Raw genomic sequence first — 27127 nt, 5'->3', positions numbered from 1 at the left:
TTACTTTTCTAAATGAAGTGTTGTTTCACACATTTTCTACAATATTTGCATATTATATATAGAAAAAAGTATGTTGAAGCTTAAAAGCACTTTGGAGAACTATGGTCTTGCCTTCTGTAGAGCTGAGAAAACTTGGTGACAGAGAGAACTGTCAAGCTAAGGTAGGGTGGATAATAGCCACAGAGTCAGAATCAGAACTTTGGCCTTTTAATCATTTTCCTATACTTTTTGTACAATATAAAAAGTTAAATATATATATACAAACATGTAGAAATAGGTTTTCCTACATTTCCACAGACATATAGTAATAGCCTGTCATGCTTGGATCCTTATCAACGAGGAACTGACAAATCTCACTTATGCATATTCCTTCCACTAATTACACAAAAAAGGACTGAAAAAAGTTTATTACTAAATAGGCTAGGTGTCATGTGTTTAATTTTATTTAAAAAAACCCAACAGGTAATAATTTATGTGAGGACTTTATTCTATAAACATAAGCATGAGCTAACAAAGATCATTAAACTCTTGTTATTGCCATTGGTTAAGAGGGATACACACATTAGTTTTTGAAGATTGAACAAAAAATATTGTTTTAATATGAGTATGTGTTTCACTTACTTGGATCTACAAATACATCAGTTCTCATAACTAGCCAATCACTTTGTTAACTACTAAAATATATTTTAGTGTGTTCTATTTTTTACTAGCTCTGTCAAATGTGTGAAATGTTGGATATGCTCATTTTTTCACTGAAAGTAGAAAGAACTAAAGTTTGGATATAATCATTCAATGACTGAAACCACATTAACCACATCAATACTTTTTTTTCCTATTTTAATATGTTAAATTAACTTATATTTTTCCTACATGTTTCTTTTTCCTGTTCATAATTCACAATGAAATCTTTTTTTCTCTCTGAAATAATTCTGGAAATTTCAGGGCAGCTTTGCGCACTACGACATCAAGGGTCCGCTGAACTCAAATCATGAAATAGAAAGGAAAATATATAAATTACACTAGGAAGCAGGTATTCAATACAGTTATAACCATATCAATGTCTCATTTTTAAGTACATCAAAAAGAATAATTCTGCCTTTTATAGACAGATTAGTGAAACACAGAGAAAGCTTGTAACAAAAGAAGCACTACTGAGACCAACCAGGTCTCCCTCGAGTCTGTGCTCACCTTGCTCTTTCAATTTTGTTCTCTTTGTGGTCCATCTTGAGAAACCAAGAAATCACTTATTATGAGCTTTTTTAAGTACATACAAAGGTAATTCAATGTCACAGCTTAAGTTATCTCCCTTTTTCTTTTTCTTAGATGTAGCTCTAAGTAGCTACAGCATACGTTCCCTTTCCCACTTTTGTCCCCAGCTGGAATCCTTCTGACTGCCAACTATAAGAATATTCCTCTGATTGCCAGTCTCAAAATATTAGAGGTAGAAGTGAATATAGAAAGTTCTGAGTTGACGTACTTCATTTATGGCTTTTTAAAAAATCCAATGTCTAAACTGGTGAAGTGTAGGTCACTTAGTAGCAACTTCTGGAGTCTTTACCTATTATCCAGAGTGGCTTGTGTTGTTTTTTAAGTTATCTTATAGCCAGTTTCACCCCACCTTCCCTGTAAGATTCTTGAGGGATAAAATGATCCTAAACATTGGTATTCTTCATAGTGCCTTGCAACCTAATTGGTGCTTAATCAATACTTGCAGAATGATTGAATAAATAAGGAAATAAATAAATGAGGAAATAAATGTATAAAGTCATCTCTTTTTGACAGACAGTATCTACCTACTTAAGTCCTTCTGGCCAATCTCCTATTACCTTAAAACAATGTGTTTCTTAAATTTTAACATAGTCTCACTTTAGTCAACTAACAGTAGTCTTGTTCTTTCCCTTTATTAAAATCTTCTAACATAATTTTAAAGCTTATCAAACAATATAAGAATAGGATTGGGAGGAAAGTAATTTGATCAAGCAGGTTAGACCATAAATTGCTGCTAATCCAATCTGTGGACAAAAAAAAAAAAAGGGGGGGGGGGCTGGTTACTAGAGAAATAACCTCACTGGGTGATCTGATCATAGATTCCTAATTCGACGGGTCATGGTGGGTAGTCATGCCCGGACAGATAACTTCTTTAGTGAAAAAGTTATTTTTACCTTAAGCAAGCTCTCTGTCTATTGTTTCTATGCATCTAGGTTGACACACTTTTAAAATAAACCAGTAACCCTCTTCAAGAGAGCACAAAATCTTTGTAACTATCCTGTAATCCAATCTCTGATTTGTTTCCCTCCCCACCTTCAAGTAATCTTCCTTATATTTCCTCCTGAATTTTAAATGCATAAAAGAAACTGCAAAACTCTCATTCCCCAGTGGAGCATTTGAGATCTTGCTCCGAGGTATCAGTTTGGATCATATAAACTCTTTTTTTTTAAATTAAATTTATTTGGGTCATATGAACTCTTATAAAAATTTTCTACAGGTTTGGAAGTTTCTTACCTCAACAAACCTAAATCAGGACAATATTTAGAGAGACACATAAGAAACCTTGGAATAACAAAACAAAGGTGATAAAATCAAAAGGCAACTATATGAAAAGTGTTAACCCAAAGTTTGAAAAGCATAAGTTTCTAATATAATAACAAAATTAAATACGGCCTCTACAATGACAAGAAGTTAATCAATAAGTTGGGCAAAAGCAGACCGATTGTTTAGAGTCACAAATTAACATTTTGCTAAAAAAAATTAAATTTAATTAAATTTTAAAAACAGCAATATAAACAAATGAAAGCTGTTCAACATCATTAGCCATTAGAGAAATGCAAATTAACGCCATGATAAGATTATACTATATGCCTATTAGAATTGCTAAAATAAAAATTACTGAAAATAGCAACTGCTGGAAAGAACGTTGTGCAAATGGATCTCATATTGTTCATAAAATTGTAAAGATTCCTCTCTGGAAGAGTTCGGCAATATATATATAAGTTACCATGTAATTTCCTCAGCAATCACAACTCTGCATATTTATCGTAGAAAAATAAAAACTGACCCTCACATGAAAACCTGTACACTTTTTGTAATAGCTCCAAACTAGAAACAACCAAAAGGCCCCTCTATGTGTGAATGGATAAGTGAAATGTGGTTTATCCTTACAATGGAATTCTGTTCAACAATAGAGAAAATGCACCACTGATATACCAGACAACGCAAAGGATCTCAAGGGAATCATGCTGAGGGAAGAAAAGCCAGTCTCAAAGATTATAATTATGGAATCTTTCATTTACTTAGCATTCGTAAAGTAACCAAATATGGTGATAATAACAGATCAGTGGCTGTCAGAGGTTAGGGCTTGGGTAGGGTGTGACTCTAGAAGGGAAAAAAATACGAAGGTTCCCTTTGGTGATGAACGTGTTCTACATACTGACTTGGTGATAGTTACATTAAATATGTACACATAAAATTTCAAAGAACTGTACACCAAAGGGTACATGTGAAACCCGAATAAGGTCTGCAGTTGAGTTAATAGTATTGCACCAATACAAATTTTGTGATTTTAATAATTTACTATGGTCATGTGATTACTAGGAGAGGCAAAATGAATGGTTCACAAGAACTCTCTGTATTAATAGTGAAACTTCCGGGGTCAAATTATTTCAAAATAAAAGTTTAAATACAATAAAACAAAAGATACTTTTTATTTTAGCATTTGCCTAAAATAGAGGGCAGTCACTATAAAATTCAACTTGGTTTTCTCCATTGCCTTTAATTTATTATCCAATTTGGCTGTTACTATTTGTACATAAAAAAATAAAATACTTTCAACACTGGTCATAATATATAAAAGTTCCATTTTCCCAGTTACTACAAAACTCAATATTCTTTCTGGGAAGAAACGGCATAAAATCACCAGAATGGTGAGCAAAAAGTAAATTTGCCAAATAGCATCTGATTTCTTGCACAATTAATACTTTATTTGCAGGTTCTCCTCAGGCTACAGTATTTTTAAAACGGCTCACAGGATGGGATGGATAGTAACAGAAATAAAGTCATTTCAGGTGCAAAGATTAGAATTCCACCACCAAAATAAAAGATATATATATATTGAGAGTAAATTCTCCATTGGGCCTTTTACATCCCAAGTCATTTTTTGGCCAAGTCATTGGCAGTTTCTGTTTTGTACTATCTTTTGAAGGATGTTTACAGAGCAAACAGCCTGAGAAGACAGAGATAGGTATTCCCTCTGGGGCAGAGGGCTGACTTTTGCCTGACCAGAATGATAAAAGTAATGCTTCCCACCAGGGCAAAGGCTGGGCAGGCTGCTAGCCGCTGTCGATGAAATTAGTGGCTTCCTCAACCCAGAGGCGCTTGGCTGTGACACACCCACTGCGCGCAGCTAGCCCCCGGGCCTGCTGGGGACCTGGGGGGGCAAGAGCTGAGGGTCGAGCTCCTGTGCATGCCTTGCTGTGATGGACAAAGAGTTTTGCCTGTGATGCAAGAGCCTATGAAACTCTAACAAGGCAACTTCTTGCTTTGTGAAGATAAAAGCTCAGCCGAGAGAACCGAGGAGCACAGGGAAGGATGCAGGCCTGAAGTTTAGGGTCCCCCCTGGCCATTCCTCCTCACCAGGCATCCTTCTTTTCTCTAAGGGCAGCCTCAGAGCAGCCTAAGAGGTATAGTCTCTGGATGGCAGTGTGCCCGGAATGAGAGTAGCCAATTGAAACTTAATTCTTGTCACAGTTTATAAATACGCTTTGTCCCTGTTTCACATGGCCCTTCGAGACAAAGTTCTGGATGGGGTAGGAGGAGACTGGGGGAGAGGGGAAAGGTGACTCTATAGCTGCTCTAGATGCGTGGGTGTGGAGGGAAAGCAAAATCTAGCACCTGGAGGAGAGATGGCTTCAGGCTGTGGGAGGTATGAACAAGGGAGGGACTTCGATGATCTTTCAGAACTGCCTCGGGAGCCTTCCTCCAGGGTATAAACATCCTGGTCCCCTTCTGTCTCTTTTAAATAATGTTTGAAAAGGAGGGGAACCAATTTGAGGATCCGGCTCTTGTTTTCTGCTGTCCTGTGAGTAATAAAGTACTTTGTCATTGACCCAAAAGCCTCATATCTTCTGCCAAGTTCTAGGAAACTCTGGCAGGCAAACTTGTTGGCATGCAAATAAGTTAAAATCTCAGATTATCTGCAGTTTTGACAAACACAAATACTAAGAGGGCCCATATTACTTACATTCTGGATTTACACATTTGAAAAAACAAATTGGAAATATAGGAATGAAAACAATAATACTGGGTTCTGGATGATTTAAACAGTGTTTTTACAAGCGGTTTACCACCAGGTGACAACGGCATATGAAAGTGTATCTGATATCACGCCATGCTTCCTCTTGGCTTCTGCCTGTGGAATCTGTGGTGGGCAGTTAAAAATTAGCTTTTATTTTCCACATATTGACCGTATCTCACCTTGAGCAAACTAAATCTTGTTCAATAGGCATATATGAGCTTGGAAAATTGACACACCAAGGGCAACTCTCAACTAGTAGAATGAAGGAGTTTGTCATGGTCAATCGTCAGGCAGATAGTTCTGGTAAGAATTCCACATCCTTCCCTGAAAATTCTAAGGAGAATGAAGCCCCAGTTCACTGCAGTTGCCTTAATAACAGTCTGTGTCGGTTTTTCCTCCTTCCTTTACCCATCATCTCTCACTCTTGCTTCCTAAAATAACCACCTAAATAATCTCCTAAACAGAAAAGCTGGTCTGAAGCTTTTCTTTTGAAAAATACCTAATTTTTTAGACAAAGGAAACAGCTCATTTCCCAACAGGTATGTTTAAGTTGCATATTTATAAGTGTTTCTCTGTTTAAATAAATTCACACATTTCCATGACATGAAATTAAAGTTTATATTACAAGGTATATTTTTAATTGAACTTTATAAAATAAATGAAAACTCCTCAAGCTTGTAATAATACTATTTTGCATTGTAAGGTGATTCTGCTGACCGATGACCATTTGGATATATGATAATTTGTGAATTTGCATTGGACTGCATTATAAGATGCCTAGGAAAAGTCAAGATTACAAACCCTGGTTTGGCACCAATTCAAAATGATTAGACTCTGCAGAAGAATAATATATCTTGGACCTGTTTAATATTAGGCATTGGGAGTATTCTAAAAAAGCATTCGAATTTTGATGCTACCTTGCTGTTTTTGTGGAAAATCTACATTATATCTGATAAGCAACAAAATTAGACCTAGAAGCATTAATCTATACTGTTTTCATAAACTATTGGATTCTATTCCAGTTCTCATTTGAATTGAGTGACATTTACAGAATTCAGAATATGAGTAAGAGAATCAGTAAATGATCTACAAGGAAGCAAAGGTGGAGATGAAAATTAGGGAAACAAATCTTACAGAGAAGTTAATGGTTCCATAATAACTTATTGCAGCACTGGAAGAACTAAGAGTTTTGTGAAGTTTTGCTTCTGTTTTGTTTTGCCTTTTGTTCATTAGTGTTGGGTGCGGAAATAAAACTCAAAAACTCAATGATTATTAAACTCTCTCTATGGTAATAAAAAGTGGACTAATAGTGGTAAAAAAAAATCCTCTAATCTGTGTCTGTATACATCAGTGGTCATACTAGATAGGCTAAAGGAATGAACAGTAAAAACTAGCTAACGTACACTTAACATTCTCTAGATAACAGAGCAATTTTATATGTTACCTTATTTAATTCTTATAGTTTCCTAATGAGGGTAAATACAACAGTTAAAATTGTTCACATTTTACAAATGATGCTTTTTTGAATGTCAGATAAGTGGTTTTTCACATAGCTTCATAAATATAAATAGCAGGATCCCAAACTAGAACTCAGCCCAAAGTATTCTAACCCAAGTCCCAGGTTTTTTCCCTGTAGTCATTATAATAATGCTTATTTGGAGGTCATATTTCTTCCTGTGATAGTAAAAAAGAGAACTTGCTGAAATCCAGGTTTGGGGAAGCAGCTTTAAATTCCCTATAGCCTCATTAGAGAGAAAATAAACGCTGGCATTTAGAGGACACAGTCACTCTAAGAAGGGGTAAGACAACTGGAAATATAGGAGCAGCTGGTCTAGAATTCCTTTGTTGATCACTTTTATAATGTTCTCTTGCTCAACTAACAAAACTAAATTTGTTGCTATTATTTTCTTATTTCTATTTGACCCACCATCTCAATGGCTCAGCTCTTTAGTCATTTCACTCCTGCTTCTAGTTTATCACATTTCATCTGAAGCTTCCATTCTCACCAAGCAATTGCCTCCCCAATAAACTCCAATAACAGTCATAGACAATAAAATATCACAATTCATTCTTTAAACCTGATTTTTAAAAAATGTCCTTGTGCAGCGAGAATGTGAAATGAACAAGACCACCTAGATAAAAGCAGCCGGAGAGCTATAATGTCTGGTACATTTCAGAAAAGTCACAGAATTTGGGAGCTGAAAGGAACCTTAGAAACCACCAGCCATGAACTAACCAAGGTTCCCAAATCCAGAACTGGAAGCCAATCTTTTGACTTAAACCAGGGCTCCTCCCAGTGTACTAGTTGTACCTCCACCTCACCAACTCTCTTGTTTTTGTTTTTTTTGTTTCCTCAGTTTTTGATTGTCTTTTTTCTATTAACTCTTCATTGGTGAAATATTAATAGTATTGATGAAATACTCGTATTTTATTATATGACCAAAAAGGTCACCAATCCCTATGGAATATCATGATTATAAGCAATATGAGTTAATAATTTTTCATCTATACATTTACCACTTAGAAGCTCATAATATCCAGAATTTAGAAATAAATTATTCACTTATTCTGTTCATTAAGGAAGTACATTATCAACCTCTACTAATATAAATAAAATTTTTATTAATCATTTTAAGTATAATTGAATCACTAAGAAAATAAGAGCAACAGCATTCTTTCAGTAGGTTATCTCCACTTAAATGAGCTTATAATGGAAAATAAGAAATTAAAAAACCCATATAATTTGTGATTATATAAATAATCATGATCATATTCTCACTCACTTAAAAATAAAATCATTTTTAATTAGAAGTCTTAGTTAATCCAATGCTCACTATAACAAGTGTCTAATATTCCCTTAAATGCTAAGCAAACAATTGTTCTTCATGTTTTGGTCATAGCTATTTCTAATAAAGTGAATCTCTTCTACACAAAATATGTTCACAAAGTTTTAAAAATACGTTTCTTCCATCTATGTACGTGTTGCCCTAGTCCAAGGAACCATTATCTATTTTAAACTATTGAAACAGGCTCATTACTAATCTTTCCATTCTCATTTTGCCCTCCTGCCCACCCTCCACCCCCCACACAAAGTATTTTATAATAACACAGTTTTCTTAGTTATAAATCTGGCCACTGACTCTTCAGTTTAAAATATGCCAGCCTGGCTTAGAAGCCTTGACATGATTCAGTTTCAGCCTCTCTTGCCACATTCATTTTAAGCCACTCTTCTCCTTGTACTTTTTAAAAATTTATTTTGTATTGTTGACAGTATTACAAATGCCCGCCTTTTTACCCCCCTTTTGTCTCCTTCCACTCAGCCCCCACCCCACCCCAGCCTTTAACCACACTGCCTTTCTTCCAGTTTCTCACACATGCCCCTCTCTCTCCTCAAGGCAATGGGTTTGCCCTCTTTTTACAAAGCTCCTCCTGCTCCCTAAATATAATCCCACTTTCCTTTCGATAATTTTCTTGTCTTATGCTTTGGGTAACGTTTCAATGTCACCTCCTCAGTGAATCACTGGCCAACTAACTTAAACAACATAATTTTTGTCTAGATTAGTACTTGCAAATCCAAAACTTATAATATAATATCCATAAAACATGAAACCTCTATACTTCAGAAGTACCTGCCAGGGTTCATCCAGATCTAGTTGAAACACATTAATTTAAAAGACTGGTTGCTACTTTATTTTTACTTTTAATTTTTCAAAATATTAATTTAAAAATTTTTAAATAACTTCAGGATTATAAAACATTGTAAATATAATAGAAAAGGCTCCCATAAACTTTTCACCCAGAATCCGCATTTAATATTTTACAACACTTGCTTTGTCATTACATAAGCAAACAACATAAAGTATATGTTTTAAAAAAATATATGGAATATATGAGATGCTCCACAAAGGTCATTCTTGTGCAGGAGTCAGAGTAATATTATTTTTATTGTTCCATTTTTAGCGTATGTACAACTGAAGTGAAAACTTAGCATTTTTAATTTTACCCAAATCTCACTCCCATTATATTTTCCAATTATCATGTTTACATGAATAAACCAAAAGAGGCCCTAGAAAGCACCCAGTTGCTACACATAATAAGTAGTAACAATGATTGTTCTTTTCTTCTTTCCATTAGTGGTGTTAAAATACTTATCAAACAATATAAAATAGGTACCAATTCACCAGAGCAGGCACTAGTCATATATGACCAATATGGACCTGTAAGTGTTAATTCAGCTCCATCACTTTTAAAAATCTGTTTTTGCCAGAGGCTTTCATCATCATTTATATGATGCCTCATATTAGAGAACTAAAATTACCTAAGATATAACTATTAAATAAAAAAAGTATAATGGCTTTAAAACACAAAACCCCCACAAAAACAGTTACTAAAAGGGAAGTGATTAGAAGTAGGGTGTGTAGTAAGAAGTCTAAAGCAGAAATCTAAAATGAAAAATGACAAAGAATATTTCAGCATATTTATCTATTGAGTCAAGCGATATGGCATATTGTCATCTGGGTGGGCTATTCTACGTGTCAACAATTGCCACTAAAAATAAATGTCTGAATCAGCATCCTGTTTTACCAGAAGTTATCCGACAGCTTGCATCTACTGAAAATGACATGCATTAAAATAGGATTGCTCTCCATCTGCTAGAAAGTGAACCAGTGGTTTCTAGTATATCCATGTTTAGGGAGAAAATGAGTCAGTTACTCAGAGTGTGAAGTGCACTCTGCAAGACAGGGAACTATTATACTCAATCGCTATTGAAATTTAAAACCGTGAACTGCAAAATTATAGACACGATTCTGCAGTTCAGACTGTCGAAAGAGGAAAGGTCACGAGAGAAAATAATTACAATAACAGTAATAATAGTAATGATAATATTTTGTTACAAAATAGCAACTTTTATGTGTATACTCTTTATTTAGTTAAATTACTCTGTCCAGAAGTTTATAACTAAACAGGAATCCTGCAGCAAACTTTTCTTGGTTCAAATTCTAACCTCATTACTTGGCAACTGGGCTTTATTTCTCCCCCACCTCGGTTTCCTGACCTATGTTATGGGTATAATAAATAGCAGATATTACATAAGCTTTTGTGAGGAATAAATGATTAATACAAGTAAGTGGATTATAAAGAGCATGGCAGATAGGGTACCTGCAAAATCCCCTGGTAGTAATCATAATAGACATGAGGTTCCATGGCATTTTGTCATAGACGCCCTAAGTGAGGCAAAGTTGGTTGGAAAATATGGACCATATGTAAGTAAAGAATGGGGGTAAAATATTTTGATTATTAAATAATCTTGACATTTTGTGCCCTACCCCCCCCCATTTAAAATCACTGGAGAGTTCAGAAAAATCCTCCTGTACAGTAGCATGGGGTAACAGAAATTACCAGGCCAGCAGCAACAGAATTATAGTGGCCGCGTAGCAAAGAAGAGAATCTGTTCTTCCTAAGGACAAAGGTTAGAGCTTTCATCACTTAATGTATCAAAATTAAAAACAGGAGGCAGCAAGTACATCAACCAGATTCATATGTGGAGTGGAGACAGGACGGCACAGAAAAAGATACCACTACACTCTCCACTGCCAAAAAAATCCAAATCCAGCCCTGGCTGTCATGGCTCAGTGATCAGAGCATCAGACCACACACGGAAGGGTCTCGGGTTCAATTCCCCGCAAGGACAAAGGGGCAGAGCAGGATGCTCCATAAAGTATTGTTATAACTGGTCTCAGCTGGCTTACATATGTTTCTACAACATGGACTCGAAGAATATTATGGCAAATATATAGTGTAATGTCCTTTCTAATTCAAACCTTCAATAGGACTACTCCCAGGAAATGCCACAGCTCAGAGATAAGTTTTAAAAAATACTATTAATTACAGGTGTTTAATGCAGGGACACAAATTCTTTAAATTTATTTATAATATAACTGGCTAAAATAAGTATTCCTATTTCATTTGAAAGCATTGGATTTGGGTTTTGATCATTACAACACAAAGTTGTTTTTGTGAGTTATTGATAGTCACTATTATTCATCTTAATATCATTTTAATAAAATATAGTTAACATTATTTCAATCGCTCAATATTAAGTTGTCTGATAAATGTAATCTATTATGTAAAGTAACTTTGAAAATTAATTAAAAAAAAAACAGGCTTGGCTTACAAAATATTTTCTGTACTAAGCAACCTCAAGCTTATGTATCATCAGTCTGCTCATCCTATTCTTGTCTTTGAATAATAGAAACATATGCAGATCTAAAGAGCAACGGGATCAATAGAAGGCAGAGTGTCCAGCAGCTAGGCCTACCTTTTAAATAGAAATTTTCTTATCTTCAATAATCTAAACATATGTCTGTCTGTCTGTCTTATTTATTAGGAAGTCACTGAGATCTTTATCTAGGGAATAAATTAGAAATTGATCTTTAAATTTAACGTGCTTCAAGATACAACAAAAACAAAAAAAACGAGACTGATCGCCACAGGGTTTCAATAACTGCCTTGCTGAGGCAAGCCTCACCTTCGCTGCTGTTACCGATGCAGTTTCAAGGTCCTGTTTCCCATCACCATTATATCATTACCGCCTCCAGTACCATTCTAACCTAGTGTTTGCACTACTTTGGTAAAGAACCTCAAAGTATCCATCAGGAAGAAAACGGTCTTGCTCTCAAGTAGTTCACATTCCACAGGAAACACTCCATGACATTGAATCCATACATCTCTCTTGCATTGTCACTAAAATTATGTTTTACTTTTTTCAATTTTTTTTCTTAGCAGAAGTTAGATTATCTTCAGAAAGCCATAATTCCCCTTCACCTACCACCGCCAAAGCCCATGTGACTTAGGGAGCTCGAACCCACTTCCAGATCTTGAGATGGGCTCTACCGAATACAAATCCAAACAGCAAGCGCATGGTTCTCTCCCAGAGACTGGTACTGCTCCAGGCGTGAGGACGCAACCGTATGTGGCCCATTCAGGCTGAAGTCATAGATTTAGGGTCCATATTTAGGTTTCCTTCTTTTCCCTGCTGCATGAGAAAAAGTAAGCAATTTCCCTCAGCTCCCACTTGCAGCACCTTATGGCCACGGGGAGAAAGGAATTAGGAGGTAGCAGGAGACGGCAAAGTGGAGACAGGGAAGGGATGCGGCCCCCTAAGGATGTCATCGTGGCACCACTTCAACCAAGCCCGGATTCAGCCAAGCTTGCTCTTCTCTGGCCTTCCTCTCACGTAAGAAAATAAATTATTGTTTAAGCCAGTTGGAGTTATGATCTTCGTTAATGTCAAGAGCATTCTGAAGCATACTATTATTGCACTATTTCAACCATCTTCTCTTTCTCTTCTACCTCTACTTTTACCCCCACAATCTGTTTTTTCCTCCATTCTCAGAATTTTTGAAAACATTGCATTTATTCAGAGTATGCTCCCAAACAAACAAACAAACAAACAAAAGATAAATAATAACCTAGCTTGCACCTAATAAAATCCAAGACCCTCAATCTGGAAAACATGACTTTCTGTAAGTAGTAGTAAAATCTTAAGAAGGCACAAATAGAAGAATAATTATAATTCTGATGTCTAAAAAGAGTTGAAAATAAAGTGTTCTCATGGTGTTTCTCACCCTTTCAAAGAAGAGGATATTTAAGTTCTAAGACTCTGGAACCAGTTATTTAAAGAAATTGCCCCAATGTGAAGATGCTTGTTATTTCAGCCATTGGTCAGGTTATAATCTACTTGTTTATCTGATTACATATTTTCAAGGGAAACTTTTAATAGATGATTTGGATTTGTAAAGCAAGAGGAAAAATGAATCTAAAAAAATGGCTCATTCAAGATAAAATGATAAACCTGATTCTGAGCTTTCTGGGAAGTGTAAAAAACTTTGGAAGAAGATGAACCCACCCAATTTAAAATACGATTTTTAAAACAAAGGCTTTGACATGCTAACTTGTTCTGCTTTTAATTTGTTAGTAACCAAAAGGCAAAATAATAATAATAGTAATAATAATAATAATGATAATAAAATCAGATAGTAGTTACAGTGGCAGAATCATCTGTTAACCAGAAACTCACACTCGCCCCTTTCCAAAATGTGGAGTGGTTGACAACTTTCCAGCTAGAAACCATATTTTCTAGGCCCCTTGACTCCAGATGTAACAGAGTGACTAGATGGCGCTACTGGAATGTGACCACAATGATGCAGGTCACGGCTGAGCTGAAGTTTTAATAAAGCAGATGTGCCTTTCTTCTCTCTGGTAAAAAAAATCAGAGGATTCTGAGGCCCTAGAGGATACAGAAACCACAAGAGCTTCCATCTTTGAATCACCACTTGGACAAAAGCTGCCTGATAACTAGGAACACATTCATTGGATTCTACCAACAACAAAAGGCAAACTTCTATTGTACTATCCACCAAAATTCACAGCAGCGAGTGTTAGTTACCCTAACAAATTCAGAAGGTGGTACCACAAGTGTATAACTGCCTTCGTGAAAACCTAAAATCCAGTGGCCCAATGCTAAGGGGGCAGCAGGGTAACTACTGTTCAGGACTGAAAATATTCAAGGTCAAAAATATTTGATAAAAAAATGTATTTCGCACCCTGGCCAGGTAGCTCAGTTGGTTAGAGCATCATCTCTATACATCGAGGTTGAGGGTCAGGGCACATACAAGAAGCAGCCAACGTCAGCATCAACAAGTGGAACAACAAATCTCTCTCTTTCTTCCTTCCTTTCTCTCTAAAATCAATAAATAACATTTTTTAAAATGTCATTTGCAGTATCTTGGGAAATACGTTGAAAGAAAAACTAGTACTTATTGAGCCTTTGGATTTAAGGGAAGACACTTAAAAGCATAATATTAGAAGCTGTGTGCTTACTTTGGCAAGATGTTACCAAAGAAAATAATGTAGGTTAGAACTGGCTGGCAGGTTGCAAAGTAAATGAAAGAGCATAGAACAAGTCCACAGCTGGGCTCCCCAGATTTGGAAAAGTCAACTGCTTTTAGGTCTTGAATAATAAGAAAAAATCCTGAAAATGGCTTTGAGCAACAAAAGCCAATTAAGACTCCTTGATTAAACAGGGGAATTCAGCCTTTAGACAAAAGGCGTTTGCTTCCCACTAAAGCATCGCTTTCGGACCTCAAAGTATACTAACAGGATGGAAGAGGAAACCGGAAGCGTGAGGGGGAAAGAAATAAATTGGGTCTGATCATTATTTCTAAAATATAACTTTGAGTGCGGTTATTGTAACACAGAAGTAATGGGAGAAAAAGAAATAAAAATTCTACTAATTTTCAAGGGAATTTATAACCACAAAAGCCATGAGCTTTGTCTCTTTAAACCTTAAAACAAAACCCTTTGTCTCTTTAAACCTTAAAAGGACATGAAAGGAACAAGAAATAGTCTGAAATGCCTAGAGCCCCCATGGGGAAGATACTCCCCGTTTTTAACTTCAGCTATCGCATGGAGCACAAGGGACTAGAAAAGCCCTCCCAGGGGAAGCAGACGAAAGGGGACAGTGGACAAGGGGAAGAAATACTGCAGGGAAAAGAAGCCACTAGACAGGTAACTTCCAAGCCACCCGGACAGAAAGTCTTCACTTTACTCGCCTGGCAGGATTTCATGATTGCTCTGTGCCATGACCGCTGTATGCCTCCAGTCTTTTGGTTCCAAATAGCAATTTTTTGTTGTTCAATCACTGGTCCATCCATTTATATAGAGTGTGGAGGGACAGTGGATACAGATATATTTTCTTTTGATTCATATTTGCTGTACAGCAAGAAACCACAAAAGGACATGATGGAGGGAATTTCACATCTGGAGTTCCTCTACTTTGACCTAAATGTAGTGTGTTCTATGTATAGTTAGAGTGCTACCTATGAGTATTTGACAGCCAGAATTGAAGACACAGGTAGAAATGGCAAGATAGTCATTAAAAATGCAAGCTCTTGCCCAGGCTGGTGTGGCTCACTTGGTTGAAGTGTTGTCCCCTACACTAAAAAGTTGAAGGTTTGATTCCAGGTCAGGGCACAAACACACATCACACACACACACACACACACACACACACACACACACACATACAAGCATGATGTCTCTTCCATAATATGGTGGTGTCGTGAGCAAGCAACTGTTTTTATATATCCTCAACATGTTTCTCTTTCTAACAGTTGAGAACAGAATATTCCAAGGCCCTAAGAGATTCTGGAGCCACAAAATGGAAGGAAATTTCATTCCAGAATCATCAGATGGAAGAAGCTGTCCACCAACCTATAACACCTTCATTGTATTCATATTTGAGTATAAAACATAATTTTATTTGTGTCTTGTTGTAATTTTAGCATTTATAAAAGCAACTATCATTAGTCTAATAAATGCAATTGTTATAAGAAGGATTCTATTGATATCATTTAAACTTCAGTGTGTATCCTATAAAAATTATATTTGTCTAATGCAGTCATTTTCACTGATAAATAATTAAATTGCATGTGTACAATTGAAATAACTTTACTGAATTAAATTCATAATACAATAAATAATATAAAAATAACACAGGATATTTTTAAAGCTTCCTTAAAAATGTGAATTAGAGATATTATCAATTTTGAGGCTTTTTGGTCATTGTAGAGTTCCAAACACTTTAGATAAGCCCCATATTTAATTTATGAGAGTAGGTATTGCTACAAATTAGTTAATTTCCCAATTCTGAGTTTCATTTTGCCACTTAGACTGAAGGCTTCCAGAAAGCAAAAGTATTTTACTTTTTATGTCACTTCTTAATTTCATTTTATGCCATGCTAAACCAGATTTGGAAAGATTTAGAGATTTACTAAATAGTTTGGTTGTTTATGATGTTACCATAACTATATTCAATCATTATGAAGAACAATAACAAATATTGTTATTGTTATTATTTTTATCAAAAAACATTAAATTATTTTATGATGTTGTTAGGGCACATTTTATCTGCAGTTAAATGTTTACCTAAGCACAAAATTTTTTCATTCCACATGTTTTTAGTTTCATTGAGAAATAGTTGACATGCATTCCTGTATAAGTTCAAGGCATACAACCTGATCATTTAAATGAAATATATCATTAAGCTGTTAGAACAATAGGTTTAGCTATCACCCACCTTCTCATACAAAAAAAAGAAAAGAAAGGAAAAACAAACAAAAAATCCCTCGGTGATGAGAACCTTTGGGATTAAATCTCGTAACAATGTTCCTGTGTATAACACAGCAGAGTTAGCTGTAGTCATCATGTTGTACGTTACATCCCTAGTAATTAGCAGTGGGTACCTTTTGGTCTTTTTTTACTTATTTATTATTAGAAGTTAATAACTTTCTACCATCTTCCTCCAATTCCCCCAGCAAAGAGGACAAATATACATATAGAATGTTTTGCATTATTTTGACTTAAGGAATGATATGAGTCTAGAACAAAGTAGAAGTTGAACAACTTAGGTTTAAGATTCCAGTAAATGTTGAACGGAACATAGGCCACTCCAAGGTGCTCTTCCATATTCCCAGGCTACTATCAATATAATAGAAAATTATTTGCAACTGAAGGAGTTTATAATTAAAGATAATGCAATATGTGAACCTCTACATGTGAAAAGATCGGGAGAGGAATTTGGAAAGAGGTTGAATCTAGACAAAGGTAATTAATGAGAAGACTTTGAGTCACATAGAAAGTAACTAATACAGATCTTTACTCTTAAGTCAGCCTTTGAACCACTAATTTGAATCAAAATAGTGCAGACCATGAAACACATGTGGGCATATCCATGCTGTCTGCCTCTTCACATCAGCAATTCCTAAAAGCAACTTTAGAATGAAAAGTAGCAGTTGGTGATGCTCCTGAGATACTTAGTAAATTGGCCTAAGATAGGTAGATGCCTAACGCTTAGATAAATCTCTAGCAGGAATGCTAGACTCACCAAGAGAAGGTAGTAGTAGTGTAAAATATGAAATAAGCATAAAGATATTTTGACAGATTATAGGCAAATAAAATCATAGAAATATAGTTAATGTTATATAATGATAGCCACTTGAATTTATTGCTATGGATATAAAAACACATTCATAACTTTCCTAAATAATTCATACAAATTTATAGGATTTGGAATGTCATTGTGCTGCATTAAAGAAGAATTGGGCAAATAGATCCCTTGGCACTCTCCTTCACAGAGGTGAATTCAGAGGTCAACCCACCTAAGTACCACTCCTATGTGTGGGACTGAGATTCTTTAAAAGATGCTGTAATAACACAAAATTACTTTTAGCAGTTCATTTTGTTTATCAGTTTTGTTTTGTTTTGTTTTTAAAGAAACTTTAAGTTCAAGATGTCCAAGAGAGAAATCACAGAAGGTCAATACAGAAACTCAGGGGAATGGTCATTGGAGCTATTGGAATGTCTCTATTTTCCTCTGTGTTTTCTTCTCATGGAGAGGAATAGGCAAGAAGATTCTGCGGGTGACTATGTTCACATCCACTATAAGAAGCAGATCTCTCCTTAAACAATGGAGAGATGTATCTGATTGTGGAAACCTGTCACCTGGCTATCTTGACATGGTGAAGGAGGATGGAAGATTAGCTAGCTAGCTCTCCAGCTATAGAAATACAGTTGTGTGTGTTTGTGTGTCTAGAGCAGCTCTTCCTTAAAAAGTCAAGACAATTTTCAACCTATCAAAATGTAAATGTGACTTTCAAAAGTTTAGGAGCAGTCACAAATTGCAGGTGAGCATGAGACCCTCTAAGACTGACACTTCTATGAGGAGACAAAGAGTACATAGAGGCACATCTTTACATGCTTACTCATGTTCAAATCCATAGAACCTTCAGTACCATCTATATCTTCAAATCAATCAGTAGTGGTTAATTGTAGTTTTAATTTGCCCACAGTGTAGTCAGAGGAGTTTAATAGCCAATGAACTGTGACGATCCTACTTATGTCGTATTGCAAGTGAATAATAAGCGTGGGCTCTAACTTGGAACCTGGGCTGCCTCCCGGAGCTCCCTAACAGAGTGAGCTACCTGGTGTTTATCCCAAGGATCTCCTTGTTACAAAACTCCTTTCACAGACACAGGCAAACTTGCTTCATTTCTAGTTTCCCACATTCACACAGTATCTCAGACTAGAATTTCATTAGTCAGTCCTGCTCCCTGATGGCTGTTAACTTTGATTCTATCTTTAATTCCTCAGCCATGATTGGTTTCACCAACAATGAGGATCCAACTGGGTGATGGGAAAGCGTTCATTAACTATTAAATACTGTCAATCACTCTTGTGTGAATTCAACTTTTGAGACTTGATCTTTACTCCTCTGCTTCCTGGTAGATGGCCTGATCTTACAGAGAACAAAAAAGACAACACACTTTCCCCTCAGAACTAACATGGGGTCATGGATTCACAAACAAATCCTAAGATCACTCTATCATTCACTGTCTAGAAGTCAAAAGTCCACCTTCCATAGAAAAAGGGGATACATTGTACTTGGAAAATATTCAATTTCTGTTGTTTCACATGACATAGGAGATTTCCCCTCTCCCTTAATTTAGGCATCCCATATAGCATTGATTTTGAGTTCTATATATGGTACCCTAAGTCCTCAAAAATATGTTTTTTCCAAATTTTCAATTCTAACCGGTATTATCATGAAAACATCTAATTTTACACTGTTTTTCTAATAATTATCATGGTTAGGATTGATTGATCTGTCTTTTTTTCAATATTGTTGTAACAATTTGACGTTCATGGTGAAATGAATTCTTGTCTCAAGTTTAGTGTGCTGATTTAATAGGAAGTTCAGGGCTACACCTTAGAAACAAAATTATAAACTAGCTCCACTCCTGTCCCCAGTTATAACCCTCATTGGACCCAAACACTACATGGTTTACTATTGAAATGATGTCATATTAAAATATACAGGTTAAATATCAAATAAAACTACGAAGGGATTTCATTCTTTTGAAAGACCTTGCAAGTAATCCAAATACACCTTTCACAAAATCAATTATTAAAATAATGTTCCCTCTGCTACTTTCTCTATACCAGAGTTACCTGTAGTTTTCTCCTACAACCTCCTTTATATATATACTTCATATTTATTCCCAGGCTATACCACTTTTTTCTCATATCTCCTCCTCTTTCTCAGTACTTTCTTATATAATAAATTTAGTCTATATCAAATAATCCATTTTACGAAGGTTTGTAGTAGACATAATGGTATCAGAAATCTTGAACACATTAGTAGTTATTTCTGAGGCAGCAGGAAGAAGACAGCTTCACATATTCTACAACTCAGAAGATGTTAGGGTAAGATTAACATTATTCACCATTTTTAAGGTGAGAAAACAGATACAAAGACGATCCAACATCACACAGCTAGTCCCTGGTGGAACTGGAATCTGATCTCAGGGGGAGTGACTCCAGCACCGAGCTCTTCATCACTGAACAAGCAGAGCCAAACAGCCACCACCAGAAGTGGTATTCTTTATATTGTTTGGACTCTGATCTCTATGCTACCTTCCAAATCTAATGACTCTATAAAAATTTTTTTTTGGAAATTTCTTTAAGGAATAATTGGAAATAAATATTGATAAATTTTGAAAGGTAAAAGAAAAATCTCAAGAAGCATGCCCAGAAAAACAGCCAGAATTAATGAGTCAATGTCAACATCTTAAAACGCAAGAGAATGAACAAACAAGGTTTATTAACAATCTCTTCCTGCAAGATTTGGATTGGAGCTTGGATCAAGTTGTATTTAGAGTCCAGAAAAAATGAATTATCTATATTCAATCAAGGAAGAACAATTTTTAAAAATGTCATAGAGATAATGGTAATAATACTGTTAGTGTCCTTCGATAAAAACGGAGCAAAGATACTTTGCTTTTAAGAATGGGGAAGGCTAAGAGGGGTAGAATGAGGGGAGAAATACAATAGTTTCACCATTTAACATTTTTGACACACAGAACTAAGACAAGAAGGTTGAGAAAGTGAAGTTAAAAGCATAGCCAAGTAAAATATATTTTTTTCAATGAAAATCTTCTTCTATTCTCACAGTTATTAAGGTCAAGCTCTTAGAGTCAGGTCAACTTTTAATGCATTCTGATGTTTCCCAACTGAAGTTATAACTGAAAAGGCCAAAGATACATCACCCCATACAATTAGGAAAAGGTAAGAGAAAAGGTAGGTGGTACCTTTCCCCTTTAGTGGGTCACACAGCCTGTCCTTGTCTCAACTATTCAAATTACTCTTGAGAAGACCCTAAATGAAAAGCTAAAGAAAAAAACCTACTGTTCCTTCCCTAGACAGCATCACATTAATTCCAGTCAAATTTCTGAGATTAAAAGAAAAGTAAAATATATTTGAAAGTGTTCTCTTACATATAGGCCTATATTTATAAAAGAGCAGAGCTTTTTCTTCTCTGATTTCTATGATTCACTACTGAAAAATTGTGCTAGAGGGATAGAGGAAACTCAAAAAATTTCGAAGAGCTTATTATGATAAATGATACATGACAAAGTTACATTTAAACAGTCACTAGGCCCAAAGGAATCCAGCATAGAACAAATGCAAGGGTTTTCTATTCCTAATTCCTTTGACAAAAAATGACAAAATATGGTTCTTTCATGTAATGACAGGGAGAAATAGGAAGCTTGGGAACATGGAATATGTTGCTGCACAGAAAGGGAAATGGTATTAATAGATATATATTTCAGATGGGCAGTTTTATTTGAAAAGGTTGTCTGGATCTTTGCTTTTAAGTATGGGGAAAGCTAAGAGGAGTAGAATGAGGGGAGAAATACCATAATCTCACCTTCTAACATTTCTGACAGACAAGACTGTCTAAGGGCTAATTTGAAATTCAGTTAACACATGCAGGGAAAACACGCAGGCAAATATATTTCTCAACAGAATGCCAAAAGAATGTTGTTAGCACATTTGTAAATTCCCAATTTTTTCTTACTACTCTTATCCAACAACTCAGACAAATCAGTTTAAATATAACTTCTTTTACTAGTGTCTCATGAAGCATCACTGCAGTCAGATTGAGTCAAGGAACCATCTGCTGCAAATACAAATAGCGCTACATTCAAGAATTATATTACACAGCCTTCCTAACAAAGTTCTTACAGGCAAGCTGTTCTTGTCAGAATCAGAACCGTTGTGATGATGCATCTTAATATTCAATCAGACTTTAAGTAAAGAGTGACAAAAGTCCACATATGGATGACAGCTGTTTCTTCAGTAAATATTTTCCATTTATTGAATGGAGGCTTATGGCAGTTTAGAATAGGTTCCATGAGACATTTCAGCCTGAACTGCCTGGGGATGATGAAAACAATAACGGGGGTACAATTCCAGTTTTCAAATCTTAGCTACAACTTACCTCTGAAAAAACAACAGACCCTCCAATTAAAGTTGTAGAGTATGTTGTTAATTTGACAGTATCCTTGACTAACACTGAGGATGACAGGCCTAAAACTGATAGGACTCTACATTTTTTACCCCTCCCCTCTAATAATAGCATTTGTAAAATTAAAGCAAAATCCGTGTATTTATTTTCTAATCATATGAACAAAGTAACAAATAATTTAAGCATTTATGACTAATTTTGATAATGAAATATTAGAAAATATTAATGAGCTTTTAGCTAAAAGAAGCTCAGAGAAGATCTCTTTTTAACCAATAAATTGACCTGTGAGATTGAAAAAAAAAGTAAAAAAGAAGCGAAGGTGGATTCTAATGAATTCAGTAACTCTATAATAATAGGATGTATACATATCAGTAGTTAGAGAAAAAAAATTAGTGTCAACTAACAATGTGACCTTAATGTTTTAGTAGTACCTTGAACAGAATTATACCCCTTTTATAAATACTAAGTGTTTTGTTGGACATAAGTCTGTTAATAGTATATCTTTCAAGTCACGTTTTTGAAGTTTGCTAACTTTCAGGTCCACTGCTAAGTAGAGTTAACGTCTCCTCTCTCTAACGGAAAACTATCTTAAGGCCCTTCTCTGGTGACTCCAAAGCAACCCTAGGGAGGTGGCAGGTTGTTTTTGTCTCAGGTTAGGCCTGTAATATTGATGTGTTAAGGAATTGGTGTTTCTCAGCACCTGCATGGTAAATCACACCCTTTTTCCTTCCTTTAATGCAGTTGTTAAAATCAACATTTAAAAAAAGTTTATTGAACCTATAGTCTTATGTTCCACAGCTGTTGTCAGACTCTGATTCTTTTTTTTTTTTAATGGAAGTTATTTCCCATCTAAAACTCAAAACAAGAATGTCTTACTTACCCTGCTATGGGGTCTACTGCTATTGCCTTAGGATTGTGAAGCTCCAGATCGATCAGGGTGACACACACAGACCCGTTGTGATTACAAACAAAGATCCGGTCACTGACATGGTCCACAAAGTAAACGTTTCTGGTGAGCCAGTCAATCGCCATGTGTTCCACATCTGAAAAACACACGCAAAGCCACTGAATCCCAGGTGCAGGTCTAGTGGCATAAGCCAAAGAGTACACGGGTCTCCCCAAACCATCACAGAGAGGACATTTAGAAAGTACAGCCAGTTTTATGATATAAAACTGCAAAGACAATTTCTTCCTATGCCAATAAAGTGATTTAAGTATTCTGTAAAAAACGATTGTTTCTTGATTACATTCTTCTAAGGACTGAGCATGACCTACATACAAATAGATGAACAGTTTATAAATCCTAAAATATAGGTATTTACAATAACATCGTACTAGTTTTTGCATTTGCCCAAAATAGTTCATTCAACCCAATTGTTTTAACTGGTTCCATGACACAGTTCAACTCTTTAGTACTAGGAGGATTCAACATTTTTTTGTGAACTTAAAGTAAATACTTATTTTCAGGTCCTTTTCTGTTACAAAAAGGAAGGGTGGGGAAGGTGGAAAGGGAGATCCATAAGACACTTTGTTTACAAAATGTATCCAAAACTTTGAAGTAAAGCAGAAGGAGGGGTGAAATGTTCTTTCAGTGACATATGTAGGCATTGCAAACAGGCTTGCTCAAAGATTAACTAATTCTCTAGAAGGGTAATGTTTAGCAATATTTTCTTTAATGGTAAAAATAATCTATATCTGTGCTATTCACTAAAGCACAGCCAAATGTGTCTAGTGAGCACTTAAAATGTGGCCAGTATAACTGGGAACCTGAATCTTTATTGTATTTCATTTTAATTAATTCAAATTTAAATTTAAAAAAATGTAGATAGCTAATGGTAGCTCTAGAAAAACACAAGTGTTCTACTTGAATATTTTCTCTTTGATCAAGCTGTGAAATTTTATGCTAATTAGATACTTTTCTGGTAGAAAAGATATTCCCAAAAGTTATGGTTTTATTACTCACACCATTAACTATTTTTTTAAAATCTAACCTACAAATCTTATTTAAACATTATGTTTCTTTAAAATACCTATAAATATTTAATTCCACTGTTGTGTTTAGAGCAGCAATATCAGACTGGTTCCCTCAATAATCCCATAAATAAATAAATTTCTGGTTTTTAATCATTCCTAAGTTTTATGAGTCATGTTTTTATGTATGGAAGTTATACTTTGATACCTCCTTGCTTGAACTCACTATGGATTGATGATTCATTGACTAAGAAGAGTTTCCTTCTGCCATCTGAACCTAAGCATTCTTCCAAACTCTACATTTCAAAAGAATTCCTTAGTAACATGTTGATTCAGTGAATGATATTTTCTCAACAGGAAGACTAATATAGATGCATGTGTCATCATTATCAGTCATAATGGTTGTCAAGTGGGCCAGATACACAAGCCCAGGTACAGAAACCCAGCAATGGAGATTCACCAGAGCAGGAAGCCTCGGATGCCTAGCAAGGGGCAAAACTGAGAAAACAAGAACCTTGGCCTCAGGGGAACGTTTCCTCCCCCAGCATATCGCTGGTCCTGTGCTTTAGACCTCCTCGGCATTTCTTCCCTAAAGATAACGTCTAGGCCTCAGTTGTATGAAAGCTCCAGGCCCAAAAAAGCAGCAAAACCAGACAAGTGGCACCTGTGGCTGTCTCAGGGCCAACTACATTGACTAATGACCCTGGGCCCTGGCACCCACCAACCAGTGGAGACCATGACCCTGAGAGAGCACCCCTGGAAAGCTGATGAATATTCTATCGAGACACCTCCCTGGGACCTCCGCTAAGACTGACCCAATGCACGCTCCCCACCAGGGGAGCAATCCAGGGCCATCTCCATCCCTCTTCTTCCCTCCCGAGGGGACCTCAGGAGACTTGCAACCAGGGGAGCAATGGGCAGTGGCAGCTCATCCAGGGCTTACCCCCTGAACCTGTCTCCAAGCCCCCCCCTCTCTCTGACTTCTCAGGGATCCAAAGCAGCCCAGCCTAGGCTCTCCTATTGCCTCATCTATGCTCCTTTTGGTTTCACTGTCCCAAGTATATTTTTGCTGCCATCCTGGACCCAACACCCTTTGACTCAGTGCTGTGTAGCCCTTTCCTTTGGATGTCCCCCATCCCCCCTGCCCTTTCCTTAAATAAATTCAATTTTTCTTTCTCCACCATCTGAGACAGCTATTTAGCCTGCCACCAACCACCGACCTTAACCTTTCAATGGAATATTGTCCAAGCAAAACAGAGAAAGCAGCAACTTTGTGGGAATGTCCTTACAAGGACAAGCAGAAAGTGGATACTGCATTCATTAGATACACATTTCAAACAATCCATTACAGTTTCATTCCCAAACTACACAGTCCTCATGGAAGCATAAGCATTTAAATGTTCCACACACCCCACATCAAACTTTTTTCTCAATCAGTCCAGCAACCAGAGTTTTTTAAAAATATGAACTATTTCTCTGCCTCTAGAAATCTGTAAATGTTTGCTTTGTTTTCTTTTTTATTATTTTTGTAATAGTATATCAGCTACAGCACAGAACCCACTGTTTCAATCGTCTTTATAAATACATTGGATTCAGATAATGTGCCAGAGTACATTCAATGACCCATCTCTCCTTCTAGGCATGCAGATGGTTTAGTCTATGCAATTGTAATTTCAGACAAAAGGTCTGTTTGACAGCATTCACACCTTCTTTCAACTCAGTATCATTGCAGAAAGAGTCTCTGCTACTGAAACAATAGGTATTGTTAACAACTCCCCATGTTTGAAGGAGCAAGGTTTCACTACATAACTTGATACTTAGCAAACACTTAGTAATTGTAGGAATTGGTTTGGTTTCTTTTCTTATAATTGATTTTAATGAAATTTTTATTGAGATTGGAGAATTAGGCAATTAGACATAATTCAAGTAAGTAAACTGATAGAAATAGAAAATTTGGCTAAAATGATCTGAAAGTTTTAGGAGAGAGGTGAATTTTTCTAGAAAACAGATTTAGTATTACATTTTCATTTTCTTATGTATAACAAAGTGCATCAGAAATTGCTGAAGATAGCTATAATCATTTTATGACATTACAAGAAATCTCTAAATTTTTAGTAGTAAGACCTTTGTTATATCACTGTTACTAGAACAGTTTTAAATATGTCCTTGTTATTATGTTCTCTAGTTAACTCTTATTCATTCTTCAACCAAAGTCACTCGGATTTCACCTTTACCGCTCTCTTGAAATGGCTCTTATTATAGTCACTTAGAATTTCTTAATTGCCAAAAGCAAAGGTTACTTTGTTGTTCGTATCTACCAAATAATCTAAGTATAAATATTGGTAAAATTTTAAATAATATAAAAACATTGAAAGTATTTTGAAAATGATAAAGTATTATATAAATATAAGTAACTATTAACTTCTAAAACAATATTTCTTAGGTTTAACAATTTAAAGTTGTACACAGTGGAAACAAATTTAAAATTAATGAGGAAAATAAAAACAAGAACAACAAAAGCTGACAAACACTTAGATAATCTATAATTGATAATCTATAACTGAATAAATTGAATAAAATGTTACATCAAATTTTTCATCATGCAAAAGCAACTAATTAATTGCCAGAGTTGGTGAATATAGAACTTAAATATTTCTTAATGCACTAAAATATATGTGTAGTTAGTGTTATGGACTCAATGGTTTTCCCCAAAATTCATATTTTGAAGTACTAACTCCTAGCTCAGAATATGATTCATTTGAAAATAAAATCTTTGAAGAGATAATTAAATCAGAATAAGGCCATTAAGGTAGGCCCTAATCCAATGCCACTGTTGTCCTTTTAAAAAGAGATTAAGAGATACAAGGAGACACCAGAGTAAAGGCCATCTGCAAACCCAGGAGAGACGCCTCAGAGAAGTCCAGTCCTGCTGGCACCTTGATCTTGGGCTTCCAGTCTTCAGAAATGTGAAAAAATGGATTTCTGTTGTTTGAGCACTCAGTTCGTGATATTTTGTTATGGCAGGTGTAGCAAAATAATATACTTACTCAAGTATTATCATTATTATTATTATTTTAATCCTGACCCAAGGATATATTTTTTCATTGCTTTTTCAGAGAGAGTAGGAGGGAGAGAGAGAGAGAAACATCCATGCGAGAGAGACACAGCAACTGCTTGCCTCCCGCACTCGCCCTGACCAAGTCTGCAACCGAGGAACGTGCTTTTGATGAGAATTGGACCAGGGCCCTTCAGTTGGTGGGCCGACACTCTAATTGCTGAGCCAAACTGGGTAGGGCACCTACTCATGTATTATTAAATAAAGTGGTCCATGCCATAAATTATTGAGAATAAAAGTCAAAATCTTGCTAAGAAAAAATATAAAGGAATTTTCCATATCCTTTTAATGTCATACTAGACCATTGTCTAACAGGTCCCTT

At 35.7% G+C, this 27127-nt stretch overlaps 1 protein-coding gene across 1 annotated transcript in view; it reads right to left on the bottom strand.

Moving 5' to 3' along the window:
- LRP1B (LDL receptor related protein 1B) overlaps positions 1-27127 on the bottom strand; it is a 1542074-nt gene that overhangs the window by 774428 nt on the left and 740519 nt on the right. The window contains exon 7 of the mRNA XM_081143443.1: positions 22600-22762. Within this exon, the coding sequence (XP_080999569.1) occupies positions 22600-22762 (163 nt within the window). The remainder of the gene's footprint in view (positions 1-22599; positions 22763-27127) is intronic.

The sequence above is a fragment of the Miniopterus schreibersii genome, assembly GCF_964146895.1.
Source record: "Miniopterus schreibersii genome assembly, chromosome: 7".
NCBI classification, from domain to species: Eukaryota; Metazoa; Chordata; class Mammalia; order Chiroptera; family Miniopteridae; genus Miniopterus; species Miniopterus schreibersii.
Note: the sequence above shows the minus strand (reverse complement) of the source record. Positions and strands in the feature narration are given on the sequence as shown.